This window comes from Carcharodon carcharias, chromosome 9 (genome assembly GCF_017639515.1).
Source record: "Carcharodon carcharias isolate sCarCar2 chromosome 9, sCarCar2.pri, whole genome shotgun sequence".
Lineage (NCBI taxonomy): Eukaryota > Metazoa > Chordata > Chondrichthyes > Lamniformes > Lamnidae > Carcharodon > Carcharodon carcharias.
Window position 1 is genome coordinate 149,247,412 of NC_054475.1, and position 21,303 is coordinate 149,268,714.

A 21,303-nucleotide genomic window follows, 5' to 3' on the forward strand; every position below is an offset into this window, starting at 1 on the left:
CAAGGCGTAAATGGAGTTAGATCAGCCATGATCTAACTGAATAGCAGAACAGACTCAAGGGGCTGAATGGTGTATTTTTGGTTTTATATCCCCTCAAGAGGTATATCAGGATGCATCATTGGATTACTCAGGCTTGGCCAAGTTGCGGATATAGGTTTTAAGTGTTTGCAGTTTAGGGGAAAAAAAGCTAGAATGCATATGACCTTTTGGCCAGACCCAGAAGCTGATGACTAGCCTACGGGTCAGTCCATGATAAAGCTAAAGGAATATGACCTTTGGGACAGGATAAAATAAGTTGACGAATTGTCTATGAGTTGTAATAAACTGGATAGCTTGATCTCTGAGTCAAGATATGCAGAACGCTAGGGACTGCAGTGAAACTTCAGGATAGTTAAGCAAAGTACATTGTTTGGAACATTGTTTGTGCTAACAGTCAGGTCATTCCATGTTTATATTGTAAACTCATTTGTAATTAAGGATGTAGCAATTAGACATACAAGATGAGAATAAGAACATTGTGAGTTAATGATGAGTTACCCTAAAAGATGGTATACATAGCCGATAGAAATTGCCTTTTAGAGCATTCTGAAAGAGCATTTCCTATGTGTGCACACTTGTACTAAATGAAGAACTACTTCTGAATCTACCTGCAGTTGACTGTGTCGAGTTTCTTTTAGATACTCCACAACAATTGGTGCTGCGAGCGACTGAGGAACCAATTGGTTGCATGCACCAAGCGGGTGAGTACTTTTACTTTACCACCCATAGTTAGGGTATAAGTCCGGCCATAGTGCGACACAGTTCACGAAGACCCGAACCTGAGAGTCAGCTGGAGGTGAGGAAGCAGGAACTGTGCAGTCAGCTGGGAGCTGCCAGTACACAGGTCAGAACTGCCCCTAGGTGGCAGGCAAGGTAGAGCCGCACCAGAAGACAGCCAGGTCAGAACCGCTGAAACAAAGGCCAGAGGTAGGTATAGTATAACATGTCCAGACTGGATGAGAATAAGTGACTGGGGACTGGAAGGGTCAATAACTAAATTCTTAACAGATAGAAGTAAGAAACTAATAGAAAAAATGAGAAAGAGAGGATGGGATCTGGAGCCCCCCCCCCGCCATGGCTAAATATAACGGGTGGTGGAATGCCTCATTTGCTTATTTGTAATAGACCAATTCACCCGGTGGGTAGAAGTATTCGCAAGAAGAGATTGTTCCGCTAATACTGTAGGAGAATTTTGCTGAAGGAATTATACCCCAAAGGGGAATACCCCTGCAGATAGACTCCAAATCAGGGAATGCATTTTATAGGTAAAATAATTAAACAGGCATGCAACCTGTTGGGAATTGAGCAAAGGTTCAATATGTGGTATATATACCATACCATACCACCTGCAGAGCTTGGGTATGGTGGAGAGAATGAATAGAACCATCAAAGGGTCAGTCTCCAAGTTCATTGCATGGAAAGGGCTGGGCTGATCTGCTGCCGAGTATCCTGATGAGACTGCAGGCGACTCCTAACCGTGAGACCAGACTAACCTCATTTGAACTAATGACTGGACAACCAAAAGGGCTTACCGAGGGCACTTGCGGGAGGCGATGGCATAGTGATATTGTTGCTGGACAAGTAATCCAGAGACCCAGGGTAATGCTCTGGGGACCCAGGTTCGAATCCCACCACGGCAGATAGTGGAATTTGAACTCATTAAAAATTTGGAATCAAAAGTCTGATGATGACCATGACACCATTGTCAATTGTAAAAACCCATCTGGTTCACTAATGCCCTTTAGGGAAGGAAATCTGTCGTGGAAGGAACCCATATGATTCCAGACCCACAGCAATGTGGTGCCTCTGAAATGGCCTAGCAAGCCACTCAGTAGTAACAAGCCACTGCAAAGTCACAAAAAAGGAATGAAACCCGGCATTAACCGAGGCACTGGAAATGACAATGGCAACCTCAGCCCTGTCGACCCTGCAAAGTACTCCTCACTAACATCAGGGGAGCTGGTGCCAAAATTGGAAGAGCTGTCTATTCAAGCAATAGCCTGACATGGTCATCCTCACAGCATCCTACCTTACAGATAATGTGACAGACATCACCATCACCATCCCTGGGTATGTCCAGTCCCACTGGCAAGACACGCCCAGCAGACTTGGCAGCAGAGTGGTATACAGTCAGGAGGGAGTTGCCTTGGGAGTCCTCAGCATCAACTCTGGACCCCATGAAGTCTCAAGGAAACCTCCTGCTGAATACCACATATCGCCCTCCCTCAGCTAATGAATCATTGCTCCTCCATGTTGAACATCACTTGTCCTAACCCGAACCGACATCCGAGTCCTAAATGGATCAGATCAAAGCTCTGCTTTCCTATAACACCCAGTCGTGAATGATGGCCAATTAAACAGCAAACTAGAGGAGGAGACTTCACAAGCATCCCCATCCTCAATGATGCGGAAGCCCAACATGTCTGTGCAAAAGGTAAGGCTGAGGTATTTTTAACCATTTTCAATCTGAAGGGCTGAGCGGATGATCCATCTCTGCCTCCTCCTGAGGTCCCCAGTATCATTGACGCTAGTCTTCAGCCAATTAGATTCACCCCACATATCAAGAAAGCAAGACATTGTACTATTTTTCACCTGCTAATGACCCTGTCATTTTTCTTATGCACTTGAAGGCAGGCGGTTGGGGTAATTGGAGTAAGAGCCAGAGTGACTGCACGAGGCCAAAACCAACAGTAAGAAGTGGTTTGATATCTTAATGAATCAAGAGGAACTTCAATTAAAGTTTTACATAAAGCAATAACAAGAGTGTTTTTGATTTGAGTTGTTTTAATTCAAAGGGGAATATATGCAGGTTGTAAAAGGTGTAAGTAAGATAAAGATAGGGTAAGTTTGTTTTTACAAATCTAAGAGCGAGGGTAACAAAACGCGTTTAATCAATTCTGGGAAGAAAGCATTTCTGAAAGATTGGTTGAGACAATGGAGAGTTCAAAGGGAAGGAATGCATTTAAGGAAAAACTGATGCCTAGGTGGGGGGTAGCTGGTCAGATTTCCCAGAAGACAGCAGGGTAACTAGGCAGAACTCCAAGAAGATAGTGTGAACAAGGCCAGACCTAAAGACCTAGTTGTTGTCAGCCTCAGAAGACACCCCAAGGAAAAAGGCATGGCGTGGTAAAAATTACTGGAGTTCTATAGATTTTGAAATCTACAAGGGTATTGCCAAACAGAAAAGGGAAAGGTTAGCTCTGAGGGTAGTTAAGTTAACATCTTGTGGAACTGTTTTAAAGTGGTGTTTACTGTGCAAAGCCATTCTTGTGTGTTTGTAATTGTGTTTTTTCTTCCTTTATTCTTTTAATAAATGTTCTATCAACTCATCGCAAGTAGTCAGGGACATCATTTCCTGATTTTAGGACCTCTCCTCATATTATACAAATTGTGAGAACTGTTTTGGCAGCTGTTTCAAGTTTCTGTCTGGGCAGCTCGGCATTTTCCGTCAGCCATGCCATAACACACGTGATACAAAGAAACAACTGAATGCACTGCATACAGCAAAGGCTGTGCTCCAGAAATAGCTGTGCCCCTAGCCAAGCTGTTCCAGTACTGCTACAACACTGGCATCTATCTGACAATGTGAAAAATTACAGGTATGCCCCATCCACAAAAAGCAGGACAAATCCAATCAGGTCAATTACCACTCCATCAGTCTACTCTTAATTACCAGCAAAATAATGGAATGATTGACAGTACTATTAAGTGGTTCTTACTCAGCAGTAGCTTGCTAATTAGCTCTCATTTTGGATTCCATCTGGATTATTGGTTCCAGATCTCATTACAGCCTTGGTCTGAAATGGAAAACAGAGCTGAATTCAAGTGGTGAGGTGAGAGTTACTGCCTTTGACATCGAGGCAGCATTTGACCAAATGTGACATCAAGGAGCCCTAGCAAAATTGAAGTCAATGGGAATCAGAGGGAAAACTCTCCACCAGTTGGAATCATACCAAGCACAAAGGAAAATGGTTGCAGTTTTTGGAGGCCTATCATCTTGTTCCCAGCACATCATTGCAGGAGCTTCCCAGGGTAATGACTTAGGCCCAACCATCTTCAACTATTTTCATCAATGACCATCTCTCCAAAATAAAGTCAGAAGTGGGGATGTTTGCTGATGATTGTATAGTGTTAAGCACTTCCTTAGATACTGAAGCAGACCATGCTCGCATGCAGCAAGACCTGGACAACATTCAGGTTTGGGCTGATAAGTGACAAGTAACAGTGTGCCACCCGAGTGCCAGGCAATGACCATCAAGGAGAGAGAATCTAACCATCTTCCCTTAAATCTTGCATCTTACCATCACTGAATTCCCCTCCATCAACATCTGGGGTGGAGTGGGGGGGAGGGTTGAGGGTGGGAGTTACCATTGACCCGAAACTTAACTGTACTGGCCATCTAAATACTGAGCTGAATTTCACAGGGTGTATAGTCTCCGCCCCCCACTGGCTAAAAGGTTGGGGTGGGGGGGAGGTCACCCATGATAACAACGGCGGCCCCACAGCAAGTTAACACTGGGTTCATCGTTAACTGCTTTAAGGCGAGGCTTCCACTCCTATCTCGGGAGGAACTCGCATCTTGGAGAGCTTCCGGCCAATCCAGTGACCAGCAGCTTAGTAGCGCCAGCCATGGATGGCAGCCACTGCGGGGACTACGCGCAGTCCCTAATGCTGAAGAGGCTGGGTAATGCTAGGGTTGGGTCTTTCGGTGGGGGCTGGGTGCAGGAGCCCAGAGGGGAAGGTTAAAGGGGGAATGACTTTTGGATGACGAGCCCTGGGGACCCCCACCCCCTGGCTCAACACCAACTTGTGCAGCTAAAGTTGCTGGGCTTGTTGCATGGCATGGACCTGCCCTAGCTATGGGTAAAATACTGGCAGTGGTGATAACTGGCCATTAAGGGCCTCAATAGACCCAAGGACATGATGCCTCTCCCCTGCCCCCTCCATAAAATTTCAAAAGGCCAGGGTGGGAGGGTCAGCTGTGGGAAGGTCACCTGCTGGATTTTATGTGCCACCCCACGTTCACACTTAGGGGAGAGTAAAGTCCAGTCCACTATGTTTACAAGAGCTGGTTGGAGGCTGAGAAATCTGCAATAAGTCTTAAAAGAAATGGCTGCAGAGATGGTAGTTGCATTGGTTATAATCTTCTTAAGTTCACCTAGATTCTGGAAAGGTCCTAGCAGAATGGAAAACCACAAACATAACACCTCCATACAGGAAAGGAGGGAGACTGAAAGCAGGAAACTATAGGCCAGTTAGTCCAATATCTGTCATTGGGATAATGCTACAATCCATAATTACCGAGGTAGTAGCAGGACATTTAGAAAATTAGAATTCAATCAGGCAGAGCCAACATGGTTTTGTGAAAGGGAAATCATATTTGACAAATTTATTAGAATTCTTTGAGGATGTATTCACTCCGTGAATGCACAGAGTATAATAAAGAAGAATGGGGAGTTACAGATGCAGATTGCCTTGTGGAAATATAATGTAGTGGTGATAAAAGGGACCTGGCTTAACGAAGGACAGAACTGGGCATTAAATATTCCTGGGTACAAGGTGTTCAGAAAAGGTAGGAAAGAAAGGAAAGGAAGAGGGGTAGCGGTATTGGTTAAGGAGACCATTGCAGTGCTGGAGAAAGAGGACATCCCAGAGCATTCAGGACAGAATCAATTTGGCTAGAGGTAAGGAACAAAAAGCCTGCAATTACATTGCTCAGTGTAGTCTATAGATGGCCAGCTATTGAGAAGGATGTAGAAGAACAAATCTACAGGGTGATTACAAAGAGATGCAAGCATTATAAAGTAGTTATATTGGGTGACTTTAATTACCTGAATGTAGACTGGAACAGTGATGGTGGAGGGGGCAAAAGTTCTTAAATTGTGTTCAGGAAAATTTTTGACAGCAGTATGTGTCTGATCCAACAAGAAAAGACGCACTGTTGGACCTGGTTCTTGGAAATGGGCCATCTAAGTAGATCAAGTGTCAATGGGGGAACAATTAGGTGTCAGAGGGGGAACAATTAGGAGACAGTGATCATTGTATGTTTTAGGATGACAGAAAAGGACGATAGGTAATACAGAGTAAGGATATTTAACTGGACGAGAGCTGACTTCAATGGGGCAAGAACAGAGCTGGTACAGTTAGACTGGAACAAAAGATTGGTGGGAAAACTGTAGCTGAACAATGGGTTACCTACAAAAAATAATTGGTTCAGGCTCAGTCAAGGTATATTCCATTGAAAGGGAAAGGTAGGGCAAACAAACCCAGAGCTCCCTGGATGAAAAAGGAGATAGGAATTAAGATAAAAAAGAAAAAGTGTGCCTATGACAGATGTCAGGTAGAAAATACAATTGAGAACCAAGAGGAATACAGAAGGTTCAGAGAGGAGATGAAAAAGCATATTAGAGAAGCGAAGAGGGACTATGAGAAAAGACTGGCAGCCAACATAAAAGGGAATCCCAAAGTCTTCTGTAGGCATATAAATAGTAAAAGGGTGGTAAAGGAGGAGTAGGGCTGATTAGGGACCAAAAACGGAGTTCACACATGGATGAAGGGGCCATGGCTGAGGTATTAAATGAATACTCTGCATCCGTCTTTACCAAGGAGGTAGATGCTACCCAGGCCATGGTGACAGACAAGGAAACTCTGTAACTAGAAGGGTTCAAAATTGATAAGGAGGAAGTGTTGAATAGGCTGTCGGTGCTTAAAGTTGACAAGGCACTGGGACTGGATGAGATACATCCAAGCTTATTGAAGGAAGTGAGAGTAGAAATTTCAGGGACACTGGTCAGAGGACTGGAGAATTGCAAACATTATGCCCTTGTTCAAAAAAGAATGAGAGGATAACCCAGCAATTACAGACCAGTCAGTTTAACCTCAGTGGTGGGCAGGATTCTAGAAACAATTATTCAGGATAGAATTAGTGGTCATATGGGAAAATATGGATTGATAAGGAAGAGCCAGCATGAATTTCTAAAGGGGAAATTGTGTTTAACTAACTTGCTGGAGTTCTTTGAAGAGGTAACAGAAAAGGTTGATGAAGGTAATGCTGTTGATGTGGTGTACACTGGCTTTCAAAAGGCAGTGCCACACAACAGACTTGTGAGAAAAGTTATTGCTCATGGAATAAAAGGGACAGTAACAATGTGGATACAAAAATAGGAAGCAGAAAGTAATGGTCAATGGATATTTTTTGGGCTGGAGGAAGGTTTGTAGTGGAGTTCCCCAGGGGTCGGTATTGGGACCCTTACTTTTCCTGATATATATTAATGATCTAGATCTTGGTGTGCAGGGGACAATTTCAAAGTTTGTGGATGATACAAAGCTTGGGAGTGTTGTAAACTGTGAGGAGGACAGTGTAGAACTTCAAAAGGACATAGACAAGTTGGTGGAGTGGGCAGATAGGTGGCAGATGAAGTTCAATGTGGAGAAGTGTGAGGTGGTGCATTTTGGTAAGAAGAACATGGACAGACAATATAAAAGAAGGGGTGAAATTTTGAAGGTGGTGCAGGAGCAGAAAGACCTGGGGTGTATATGTGCATAGATTATTGAAGGTGGCAGGACAGGTGGAGAGAGCAGTTAATAAAGCACATTATTAACTTTATCAATAGAGGCATAGAGTACAAGAGCAAGGAGGTTATGCTGAATTTATATAAGGCACTCATGAGACCTCAGCTGGAATATTGAGTACTGTTCTGGGTGCCACATTATAGGAAGGATGTGAACACATTGGAGAGAGTACTGAAGAAGTTTACAAGAATGGTTCCAGGGATGAGAAACTTCAGTTACAAAGACAGATTGGAGAGGTTGGGACTGTTCACCTTGGACAGAAGGCGGCCAAGAGGAGATTTAATAGAGATGTTCAAAATCATGAGGGGGTTGGACAGAGTAGATAGGGAGAAGCTGTTCGCGCCCTTAAAAAAAATCAAGAACGAGAGGGCACAGATTTGAAGTGATTTGCAAAAGAAGCAAATGTGATGTGAGAAGACACTTTTATCACACAATGAGTGGTTTGGGTCTGGAAAGCACTGCCTGGAAGTGCAGTGGAGGCAGGTTCAATCGAGGCATTCAAGAGGGCATTAGATGATTATTTGAATAGAAACAATGTGCAGGGGTACGTGGAAAAGGCAGGGCAATGGCACTAGGTCATAATGCTCATTTGGAGAGTCAGTGCAGACACGATGGGCTGAATGGCCAATTCTGTGCCATTAAAATTCTGTGAGTCTGTGATGTAACAAGCAGGGTGGATAAAGGGGTATTAGGAGACCTAGCATAACTGGATTTCCAAAAGGCATTTGATAAGGTGCCGCATAAAACGTTATTGCACAAGATAAGAGCTCATGATGATGTGGTTATATATTTGTATGCATAGAGGATTGGCTAACTAACAGGAAACAGAGTTGGGATAAATGAGTCACTCTTAGGTTGGCAAACTGTAACTAGTGGATTGCTGCAGGGACCAATGCTGGCACTTCAACTATTTACGATCTAATTGACTTGGATGAAGGGACCGACTGTATTGTAGCCAAATTTGCTGATGCACAAGTAGGAAAGCAAGACTTGCCATTACAAAGAGTCTGCAAAGGGATACAGATAGGTTAAAGTAAGTGAGCAAAAATTTGGCAGTTGGAGCATAATGTGGGAAAATGTGAAGTTGTTTACTTTGATAGGAAGAATAGAAAAGCAGAATATTATTTAAATGGAGAGAGACTGCAGAATGCTGCAGTACAGAGGGATCTGGGCATACTTTTACATGAATTACAGATAGTTAGCACGTACATACAGCAAGTAATTAGGAAGGCAAATGGAGCTGGCTTGATTGACATCCCATCCACCACTTGGAGCATTCATTCCCTCAACCACCAATGCACAGTGGCAGCACTGTGTACCATATACAAGATGCACTGTAGCAACTCGCCAAGCTGCCTTCAACAACACCTTCCAAACCTGCGACCTCTAGCATCTAGAAGAGACGCATGGGAACACAACCACCTGCAAATTCCCCTCCGAGTCGCACACCATCCTGTCTTGGAACTATAGTGCCGTACCTTCACCGTCATGGGTCAAAATCCTGGAACTCCTTTTATATCCGCAGTGAAAATATATACCATACTACATGAAAATGAAATGCAAACGTTCACTGTTTTCTCCCTCCCTCCTTTCTTGAAAAGCAGTGTAACTACAGGCCAGTTACCCTAACATCAATTGTTGGGAAAATGCTGAAATCTTTTATTAGTGAAGTTTTAATAATTCACTAAGAAAATCATGGTAGGATTAGAACAAGTCAACATGGTTTTACTAAAGGAAAATCATGTTTGACAATTTTATTAGAGTTTTTTTGAGGATGTAACTAGTAGGGTAGATAAAGAGGAACTGATAGATCTAGCACATCTGGCTTTCCAAAAGGCAAGGGAAGAGTGGTAATGTCGCTGGACAAGATATCCAAGACCCAGGCTGATGTGCTGGGGACATACTGGTGAAACCTAAATTCATTAATTAATAAATCTGGAACATAAATTTACTGTCAGTAATGGTGACCATGAAACTATCATCAATTGTCATAAAAATCTGATTTACTAATATCCTTTGGGGAAGGAAATCTGCTGTCCTGACCTGACCTGGCCTGGCCTACATATAACACCAGGCCCACAGCAATGTGGTTGACTGTTCACTGCCCCCTGAAATGGCCTAGCAAGCCACTTAGTGCAAGGGCAATTAGGGATGGGCAACAAATGCTGGTCTTGCCAGCGATGCCCACATCCATCAAAGAATATGAAAACAAATTTGAGAAACTGCCACACAAAAAGTAGAGGCAAGATAAGGGCTCATTATATTTTAGCATGGATAGAGAATTAGTTAATGGAAAGAGAGCAGAGAGTGGGCATAAACAGGAATTTTTCCAAGTTGACAAGCAGTGAAGAGTGGAGTGCTGCAGGGATCAGTGCTGATTGTTTGGGCCTCAGCTATTTACAATCTATTTTAATGGCTTAGATGAAGAGACAGAGAGTAATGTATCTAAGCTTGCTGATGATGCCAACCTAGGTGGAAAGGTAAGCTGTGGGGAGGACACAGAGAGGCTGCAAAGAGATTTGGACAGATTACGTGAGTATGCAACAAGATGGCAGATGGAATATAATATAGGGAATGGAGTATAATGTTATTCACTTTGGTTCTAAGAACAGCAAAGCAGAATAATTTTAAAAGGTCTGAAACTTGTAAGTGTGGATGCTCAAAGAGACTTAGGCGTGCTCGTAAAAGGAGTGCAGAAAGTTAGCAGGCAAGTGCAGCAAGCAATAAGGAAGGCAAATGGTAGGTTGACCTTTGTTGCAAGAGGACTGGAGCACAGGAATAAAGAAGTCTTGCTACAATTGTACAGGGTTTTGGTGAGACCACATCTGGACTACTGTGTGCAGTTTTGGTTTCCACATTTAAGGAAGGATATACTTGCGTTGGAGGCAGTACAATGAAGGTTCACTAAATTGGTCCCTGGGATGAGGAAGTTGTCCTATGATGAGAGGCTGAGTAGTTTAGAAGAAATGAGAGGTGGTCATAAATAAGATGAGGAGAAATTACTTCACTCAAAGGGTTGCGAATCTTTGGAATTCTCTACCCAAGAGGGTTGTGGATGCTTCATTGTTGAATACATTTAAAGCTGGGATAGATAGATTTTTGGTGTCTCAGGAAATCAAAGGACATGGCGAGCAGGTGGGAAAGTGGAGTTGAAGCCCAAGGTCACCATGATCGAATTGAATGGCAGAACAAGTTGATGGACCATATGGTCTGCTCCTCCTCCTATTTCATATGTTCCTATAAACTGCAAATGTTCAGGAAAGTGGCTCACCGTGACCTTTTAATGGCAATTAGAATGGGCAATAAACGCTGGACCTGCCAGCGATACTCACATCCCATGAACAAATAAAATGAAACTTTCCTACCCTGTTATGTTGCCCAAATGGCTATTCTCCATTTGTCAGCCTAGTCAGTGAATCAGGATGTCTGGTACCTCAGTCAAACTTGATTATATCCTTACCCAATCAGCACATATCCAAATTTCATCTAGTCCAGTGGTTCCCAAACTGTGGGTCACAACCCCAATTAGGGCCACAGAAACAGCAAATGGTGCTGCAAGAAAGAGAATCACTTTAATCTCATACAATGTAGTCTAATAGAGGGCTTTAAGTATCGCTGCAGATTCTGGGACAGCTCTTCTTTCATAGTTACAGGAAACAGGACAAGTCAATACACTGTAAGATGAAGACTGTGAGCTGTGAATTTATGTCATAAGCTGCAGTCTCTGGAGTTCTTTCCTGGCCCTGCCCCCTTACCCTAGCCCTCCAATCACAGCTTCACCTCTCCCCCTGGCATGTTCACTGATCTTTCATTTAGTTTACACCCTTTTGCACCCTCTGCTGCCACTCACTTTTTTTCGATTGGTTTTGATGCTAAGCTTGTGGCCATCCTTCAGCCCTTCACTTGGTCTGCAGCAGAATCTTGTGCTCCCCTGCCCTACAGCTCAACAGCCTTTGAAATGAGAGATCTGAGAATAAATGGTGGAGCAAGGAAATGGGAAAGCAGGTGGGAGTTGGGAGGGGGTGGGGTGTAGGTGGGGGGATGGTGCGGGCGCGGGGATCTTCACCTGACAGACAGGGATAGGGAAATAGTGGTGACAGTGAGTTTCCTTTCTCAGACCAAATCCAGGGAGAACTTACCCTGAGCTTGCAAAATGGGATTTTAAGAAACTATATTGCAACATGCATGTTTCTCTTTAGGCCTGGTGAGTACATAAAATAACATGTTTACAAGATACTGTAAAAACGCTGATTTTCATTTCCTATGATAAATGTTCATCTATAATATGTGAACTTTGATAGTTATACCCTAAATGTTACTTTGCTGCTTTATTGCAGTTTTGTTCTAGGGTCACATAATTTCCAAGTGTTAAAATGGGGTCATATTGGAAAACAGTATGAGACGTGTTGATCCTGTCACTTTGGAGTAATTAGGGTCAGTGCTGTTTATTTTTTTCTCGCCTAGCCCAGCAGTATTAAGGTCTGTCCTTTAGGTGCATAGGTTTGCATACTAAGGATAAATAAGGCATAAGATTGACTTTTTCTGGTCACCTGCAGGGAGTGGCACATTATTAGGGCATTTCATGCTTTTTAGGTGTTAACTTTGTTATTTGAATGGAATTAATTTTGGGTCGGTTCTCTGCAAGCTTCAAAATATTGGAAGTCCTTTCACTTCCCCAGCTTAATTCACTAATACATATCGTGAAAGAGCAGATTCTAAAAACTACTTCAAAATGGTAGGGTTCCTTTGGTGGATGATTCCATAACATGAACAATTCTTTTGAGTAGGCTTATTTTAAACCTGCTTTCCTAACCATAAATTCAGATCTAATATCTTTGCGAATTTGGATCAGAAAATACTTTTAATCTATTTGAGAAGGGTATGCACAATGTTTAGGGTTCTTTTGAGTATTTACTTTTTAAAAAATTTGTTTGTGGGATGCAGGGTATCACTGGCTAGGCCAGCATTTATTGCCAATCCGTAATTGCCATGGAGACCGGAATGGCTTGCTAGGTCATTTCAGAGTCAACCACATTGCTGTGGATCTGGAGTCACATGTAGGCCAAACCAGATAATGACAGATTTCCTTCCCTAAAGAACGTTGGTGAATCAGATGGGTTTTTATGACAATTGATTCATAGTCATCATTAGACATTTTTTAATTCGAATTCAAATAGTGGGATTTGAGCCCAGGTCCCCAGAGCATTACCCCGGGGCTGTGGATTATGAGTCCAGTGATAACACCACTACACCACTGCCTACTGTTTACTTTATTAATTCTAATGTTTATAGTTAGGTTAAAATTGAAATGAAGGACCATACACATGATGTCCTATTTGGATTCTGCAACATGCACTGACCCTGCAATCTCCATCGTTTTAAACCCAACCTGAGCCAAAGTTGAGCCCTGTAGTATTGGATTTTGGGAGAGTAAACTCATTTCTATCCAAAGGCCACCCAAGAGTGATCAATGTGGACTGGAAACTTTTTCTCAAATTGGGACGTTATATGAAAAACTCATTGATGACGGAAAATTCAGTTTGATGGAACAGGCACAATTTTAACAATTGATTCATAGTGAGTAGAGGTATATTGAAAAAAATAATTGTTTCTTCAATGGAACCCCTCCCCCCCACCCCCCTCCACTGGCAGGAAATGCAACATTTGCAGTAGATACTGGACTTTTGAGCAAAAATAATAAAATGCTCAGTAAGATTACTCATCAATATTGAAGCTTCTGTGTGCTCCAAAATGAAGCTGCCCCCAGAGTTTCATAGATTAGAATCAAAACGTTTGTTTTCAAAATAGTGAGCTAAGGGAAATCAGTGCTGCAGACAGTATCTGTAAGTGGGTCATCTGTGTTTTATGGAACTGGAGGACACAATATGACATGGGAGAACAGGAAAGGTCACTTATTATTGTTAGTCAAGAGGGAGAGAGCTGCAAAGTGAACGTTCCTCAATTTCTGCTGCCCATCTCAGTTAAAAGCATTTTTACTATTATATTTACTTAGTTCTGTTGAAGAGTCATATGGACTTGAAATGTTACCTGTGTTCCTCTCCGCAGATGCTGCCAGACCTGCTGAGTTTTTCCAGGTACTTTTATCTTTGTTTTGGATTTCCAGCATCCGCAGTTTTTGCTTTTATCTCAGTTAAAAGCATGGTCTCTTACGTATGTAATAGCATTTGCATTTATATATCATTTCTTCAGGACGTTCCAAAATACTTCACATCCAATGGATTAGACAGACAGTAAGTAAATGAATGACAGAGGAATGTATTTTTCATGATGTTTACTAAGGGAGGTATGTTGAATCAGGAGAATCGCTTGTCATTTTTAAATAGTGCCATAGTCACTTTGTCCAAAAGGATAATCGATAGGGCCTTGCTTCATATCTTGTGTTCAAGTTATTCCTTGAACAATGGTGGTTGAGGAATTGATGTACCTTGCAAGGATTAGAAAATCCTAGCCATTCTTAGAGCTCTAATGGAAAACTTTTAAGAAGGGGAAGCATTAACTGTACTTTTCAATGGCACATTTAAGGAAAAACATCAAGATTCTTCTTTTAAAAGCTGAAATATAATTTATACTGCTACTTTTGGATAGGGAGACTAGGGTGTAATACATACTTTTTGCCAGTGAAAGGTGCTGTTGCATTTTGCATAAGCTGCCTTATAATACTTCCCAAAGCAATTAACAGGAAAGCAATAATATGGAAAGACGCTGCTCAATTTACAAAGAAAATTGGATGCAAACTAGAAAATTAAAATTGTTGCTAATTTTCAAGAAAGGGCAAATATAAAAAAAATAATTTCAATTGTGCAACACCTGCGTGTACGATGCAATGGCAGAAATAGTGAGAGTCAAGACCAAGAAAGATACACCATGTCCCATGCAAACAGTACTGCAATATCCGTGGTTGTAGCATCTGTGTGCTATGGAACTGGAGAACACCATTAGAGGCAAACCTAAATACAGAATTGTCCAATGATCTCTGTGTTAAAGGTGGTAAAATCATCTATGAAAAGGCAGCATACATCAACAGCTTTTGCATCTGACCTGGGTAGACCAAAAAATGGACATGTGCAGTTCCTACTGTTGCTAAATCCACTCTGTAGTATAAGTGAATAGATTCAGCACAATGGAAACTAATGCATATTAATATCCAGTGGAAGCAATCGAACATGCAAAAGGACTATTATGGGCAGATTTGTGTTTCTGGTGATCATGGCTGACAGTCAATCTCAATGCCATACTCCCGCTCTCTCCTCATACCCCTTGACTCTTTTAGGGTCTAGAAATCTATCTCCTTTTTAAATATATTCAGTGACTTGGCCTCCACAGCCCTCTGTGGTAGAGAATTCCACAGGTTCACCATCCTCTGAGTGAAGACGTTTCTCCTCATCTCAGTCCTAAATGGCAGACTCTGTATTCTGAGATTGTGACCCCTTGTTCTAGACACCCACCAGCCAGAGGAAACTTCATTCCTGTGTCCAGCCCTGTCAGAATTTTATATGTTTCAATGAGATCCCCTCTCATTGTTCTAAACTCCAGTGAATACAGGCCTAATCAGCCCAATCTCTCCTCAGATGACAAGCCTGCCATCCCAGGAATCAGTCTGGTGAACCTTCGCTGCACTCCCTCTATGGCAAGTGTATCCTTTGTTAGGTAAGGAGACCAAGACTGCACACAATACTCTAGGTGTGGTCTCACCAAGGCCCTGTATAACTGCAGTAAGACATCTTGCTCCTGTACTCAAGTCCTCTTGCAACCAGGACACCCAGGTCCCTTTATACATCAACATTTCCCAATCTATCACCATTTAAATAATACTCTGCCATTATTTTTCCTACCAAAGTGGTTAACTTCAAACTTATCCATGTTATACTGCATCTGCCATATATTTGCCCACTCATAACTTGTCTAAATTGTCTTGAAGCCTCGTAACATCCTCACCAGCACTCGCATTCCCAACAAGTTTCTTGTCATCAGCAAACTTGGAAATATTACATTTGGTTCCCTCATCCAAATCGTTGATAATATATTGTGAATAACTGGGGCCCATGCACTGATCCCTGCGGTACCCCACTAGTCAGTTTGCCATTCCGAAAAAGACCCATTTATTTCTACTGTTTCCTGTCTGCTAAACAATTCTCAATCCCTTCCAATATATTACCCCCAATCCATATGCTTTAATTTTGCACACTAACCTCTTATGTGGGACTTTATCAGAACCTTTGAGAATCCAAATACACCTCACAAGGTTCTCCCTTATCTATTCTGCTAGTTGCGTCCTCAAAAGACTCCAGTAGGTTTGTTAAACATGATTTCCCTTCCATAAACGTAGGCCAGAATATTCCATGTTTTTTTTCCTGCTCTGTAATGAATTGATTTTGGCACTTCAGTTGGACTTACTCGCTTGGCTGAGAGACATCATGACTATAATCAGCAGTGGCTCAGTTGGTAGTACTCTCAGCTTTGAGTTAGGTTGAGGGTTCAGGTCCGATTCTAAGATTCGAGCTCAAAAAATAGGTCTAATACTCCAATCTCATCTTTCAGGTGAGATGCTAAACTGAGGCTCTGTCTTTCTCAGGGAAACATAGAGGATCCCATGGCACAATTTTGAATAGGGGAGTTATACTTGCTGTCCTGATGAATATTTATCCCTCAATTAACATACAAAAACAGTTTATCTGATCAGTATCCCATTGTTGTCAGTGGGAGCTTGCTGTCTGCAAATTGGCTGCTGCATTTCCTTTATAACCACAGTGACTACAGTGTCCTGAGGTTGTGAAAGGTGCTGCAAAAATGCAAGTTTCTTTTCCCCTTTTCTGAGAGTCAGTGAGGTGGGGCATCAACTGGGCTTCCTGCTCCCAATTGCTTTTTTCAGTAATCCATAATGAAGCATATGCTTGAATGGGATCAGGTTAAGACTGACCTTATTTATCTAGGCTCACCCGCTAAAGGTGGTCATTTGGGTGAGGTGGGGGGCTGCTGGTGCTCTGGAATCCTATCCTAGCATGAGTCATTACTTTCAAAGAGGATAGAATATAAGGCGGGGGAGGGGCGAAACAGTGAGGGGGCGAAGAGAGTGTAGAAGGGGGAGAGTGTAGAAGGGGTCGAACATTAACTTATGCGCTCAGAAATCAGCAGAGCCAGAGAGAACTGCATAACTGACAGCCTTTTTCCTCACAGTTTAAAAAAGTTTCTTTTTATTTTGGTGCAAATAAAATGCTACTGCAGAGCTTTGAAACTCTCAGGTTACATCAAAGACAATGACAGCAGCGACAGATATGTTGCAATTGCTCTGAACTTTTCTTTATTCTTGGATTCCTAAGAACATCCTTAAAAGAACAGAAAAGCACATGAGGCTTGTGAGATTGATGACTGAATGCTACTCCATTTTGGAACGAGAGTCAATCGCTAAACCATAGTCCCCACGTAAACATATTGCACAATTAGAACACACCATGTAAAAGGATTCTAATCACGATGAAGATGATGATCTAGATCGTGACCACAACAAGACTGTCTTGTTCCACACATCATCAGCCACAGGACCATTTGTTCCAAAATGGTGTCCATTTACAATATATTTTTTTTTTTTACAGTCACATTTATACCGCTAAAAAGGAAGAAAAAAGTGTTATTTTAGTATTTTTAAACTGGTTATACCTAATGATAGACCAGCACCAGCAATTTTTTTTTTAAAAAAAAGTTGGGGAGGGGCGTGGTTGGTTGCATGGTGGTAACAAGCAGAGAAACCAGGCTTGATCTGGAGCCACCAATTGCAGATTGATATTGCGGCTACTTCCACATGATCCTGGCATCCCCATGTTTCACTGTCTGACAGTAAATGGAAAATGATGGTTGTCCTGCTGTTGCTTGTAGTGGCAAGGATCACATTACATGCATAGTGAGCACCAGCTACAGCAATCATTGTACAAGTCAATTACTAGTGATATACACTTTTTGATTTCTCATTTCGTTCTACTTCTTGTAATGTAACACTGTTACTGGATAGAATGTTAAAAAAAATTAAATAAAATACAGTTCAACAGTGATCCAACTCCAGTTAAGTTAGGGTGACCAATCCAATAGCTTCCATACTCATACCAATATCAAGAACCTGTCTGAGACCTTAAGAGATGCTTTTGTTTCCCAACTAGAAAAGCATAAACATGCAGTGCTGTCAATGAACCAACTGCACATGCAAATAGTATGAGAGAACTTCAGGTAAGGAAGTCCAAAACTGCCTCAAAAGATTGGAAGTGTTGGAGGCCACCAGACTAATCAACAGCTTAAATTGTTAATGTTGGCCTGTGTAGATTTGGCTTCTGAACCCATTTTTATATTGGCCAACATAATGAGGATCCTGTCATTGAATGTTCAGTAGGATTAGGTAAGTCAACCATGCTCAGTTGGCACACCGCATTATGGCAGTGCATCCTTCTATAACCACTGACCAGGGTAGGGAAGAAAATTCACATGATTCATTAGTGCCTTTTTGGGCAAGCTCAAGAAATGTTGAGTCCCATTGGCTCACTGTCCTTCCTCTCTTCCCTTATTCAGTCACCCAAGATTTACAAAATTCACAGCTCATTGGCACAGTTAACCTCTACCCCTCCCCATCACCCCCCTCCCCCCACCCACACACACGCACACGCACACACACGCACACACACAGGCTTTGGATAAGTCATAAAACCAAAAGTAATATGGCAAGGATTTGGAAACGCCATTCCAATATGAAACAGACTCAACACGTGTCAAACATATTATCTGTTATTACTATTCATAGCAAAAATAAGTCTTTCTTTTCCAAAAAAAAAGGGGGCTCATCTGTCCCAACATCAAGGCTTGAAAATATTCTGTACGTTGATGGTAATCACGCAAACCACTGATGTGATAGCCTTTTGACTTCTGAAACTTGTTGAGAGATTGAAAATCCTCAAGTGAATACTTGGTGTTGAGGCATGAAACACTTTTGTGAAATTACATCATTCTCTGTACACAGTCACAATGCTCGATTGTGTCACTGTCAATAATTGCACATTAACTGCCGCAGACCCTGCGGCATGGTACCAGCTGCCCTGCGATGCCTCCATCCAAGAAGACGTTCAAGTCTTTAAGCTTATGTTCAGTCTTTTTTTTTTTAAAAAAAGTCCTCCGCAGGTGAGGAGATCCTTCTTTATGATCTTCTTAAGAGATCATATAGTGGGTTATTGCATGCAGTGCATAGAGAAGCTCTGCCTGCATCCGAGCTTCCAGGATCAACAGATTCACACGAACCTAGCAACAGAGACAAAGAAGTATAAATACAGTATAAGTACAGTAACATGCAAACAGTGACACAAATCAAATGGGGTGAATCACTGAAATGAAAAGGCACACATACCGGAAGTTGAAAGTAAAAACCAAAATGTTGGAAATGTACAGCAGGGCAGTCAGCAGTTGAAAGAAAAAGACAGTTCAGAACTCATGGGATTCTGCTGACTTGTTCCAGATCCCTTCCCCATCTCAAGCCACAAACATTTTTCCCTTGCTGGTGTTGAGTATTCCCATAGTTTGCTGTTTTTGCTTAGTTGTAGCCACTGTATAGTTATTGGGCTGGACCATGCTGATAAATAATGATGTGTGTGATCTACCATCTGCAATCAGCCAGCAAGTTCAGAGGATTAAGAGATATGCCGTGACTTGCGAATGTCTAGAACTTCACCCAAACAGCGGGGTGAGGGGGGCGGGCACGTCTTTCCAACCCGCTGCTGCCGGATTGTCCAGTCCCACTGAAACTCAATGGACATTTGGCTGGGCTGCCGAATCTCCCATGGCGGATGCCGCCACATGCCTCACACATTATTTTTAAGAATTTGCTGGATTTGTGCATTAGTTGCCCATTAAACTCATTACAAAATGTAACATCCAGTGATTAATACAGACTGCAGAAAGTGGGAAGTAATCTTCCGCAGTGCTGGGAGAAGTGCCTTTGTGCACTGTGACTTGCCATAGTTACGTGACCTCTTATGTCATCCTGTGTATATAAAGGCTTGAGAGCAGAGGCCATTTCATCCACCAGTTGAAACATGGGGCACAATCTTTCCCTTGTCGGGCGGGCTCAGGTGGGGGTGGTCGGGAAGCCGACTGCTGCCCACAATCGAGGCAGGAAGGCGATTTCAGGCTGGCAGGCCCACCCAGCGTGAAACACGAATGGCAGCACTCAGCGCTGCCTGGGCAGGGGTGGGGGGGGGGGGGTTGCTGAGGGGAAGTGCGAGTGGGGCGGGCACAGAGCTGCCTCAGGGAGATGAAGCATTTTCAAAAAAAAATAAACGAATAACGTAATAAAACACGTCCCCTCATTTGCCTTAAAATTAATTGAACGTTAAAAGTTTTGTTTTATTGTTATTTGCTTTAGGAAACCTCATCCCGCCCGTGGATGGGGTTTCCTAAAAAGTGCAAAGGCCAATTGGTCTTTTCGCCTGCCCTTGAACCGTAAGGTTGGACGGACAGTGAAAAATGTCAGTCGATTGTCTTTTTAATGGCCTTAACAGGCCTTTTCATTGTCGGCGGGTGCACTGTCGATTCCCGTGCGCGGCCGCCGACCGAAATATCGCGCGACTGCGCAGTGACATTGGGACGCTTGCCCCACGTCAACGCGCGTCATTTTACACTCGAGGGGGTCGGGCGCGCGTCTGCTGGCCGAGCTAAAAATTTTGCCCATGGCGCCAGGGTTGTGCGGCTGAAATGGAGAGGATTTTGATAGATGGAAGAGAGCCAGCAGTTGTAAGAACCAGCAAAGAGTAATCAAAGCTTCAGTCTACAGCTTTGTACAGGATATTGACTACTGGCTGAGCTTTGAATATTCCAATACTGGCTCCTGTGGAGATGAAAGCAGATGAAAATAAACTGGAAATTCTTCCAGTCTCAGTGGCAGAACTATGAAATTGCCACAGAATTAAACAAGAAACCTGAAGATGTAAGGGTAGCAACTCTGTTATCAGTGCTGGGGAAAGAATGGTACAAGCTGTATTGCACCCTAGACCTCAATGATGAGCAGAAAAGCTAGTTTTGTGAAATTTTGGAGGCCTGAAGACCCACTTTGAGCTTTCTACCAATGTTACTTATGAACGCTACGTGTTCAACACCAGAGCTCAGGAGTTGGCGGGGGGGGGGGGGGTGGTTGGTATTATTGATCAGTATGTGACTGCATTGAAATGTCTAGTTGAATCTTGAGAGTTTGAGCAACTGAAGGATGACCTAATCAAATATAGGACTGTCTTAGGAACAAAAGATCCTGTTGTGACAGCATGTATGCTGGGAGAAGAGAAACTTACTCTCAAGAAAGCTATTGACATGGGCAGAAGCTCTCAAGTGGTCAATCATTAACTGATGAGTATTGATGGGAGAACTGACAAGGTTTCCCACTTTGCGGAGAGGCAGTTCAGGCCTTCCAAGCACAAGATAATGGGGAAAAGAAGGAACTATTTACAGAAGGGCCAACAAAAAGACCAAGGCCAGAATACTGGATCTAAATGCTGTGGAGGACACCACATAAAAAAAAGGAAGCATTTTCAGCGCGAGGAAAGCAGTGCTCTGACTGCAAGAAGCTGAATCGCTTTGCATGCAAGTGTTTTGCTGGAAAGAAAAGAAGCAAGCCTATAAAGATGGTTGCTGAAGAGGAGTCAGATGATGATC

General features: G+C 42.7%; 1 protein-coding gene across 2 annotated transcripts in view; it reads right to left on the reverse strand.

Moving 5' to 3' along the window:
- Window positions 1-16,800: 16,800 nt before the first annotated feature.
- Window positions 16,801-21,303, reverse strand: part of LOC121282306 (sestrin-1-like) — a 56,698-nt gene continuing 52,195 nt past the window's right edge. For both annotated transcript variants that reach the window (XM_041195967.1, XM_041195968.1), the window contains one exon: window positions 16,801-18,903. In XM_041195967.1, the coding sequence (XP_041051901.1) occupies window positions 18,814-18,903 (90 nt within the window). In that variant the 3' untranslated portion in view covers window positions 16,801-18,813. The remainder of the gene's footprint in view (window positions 18,904-21,303) is intronic.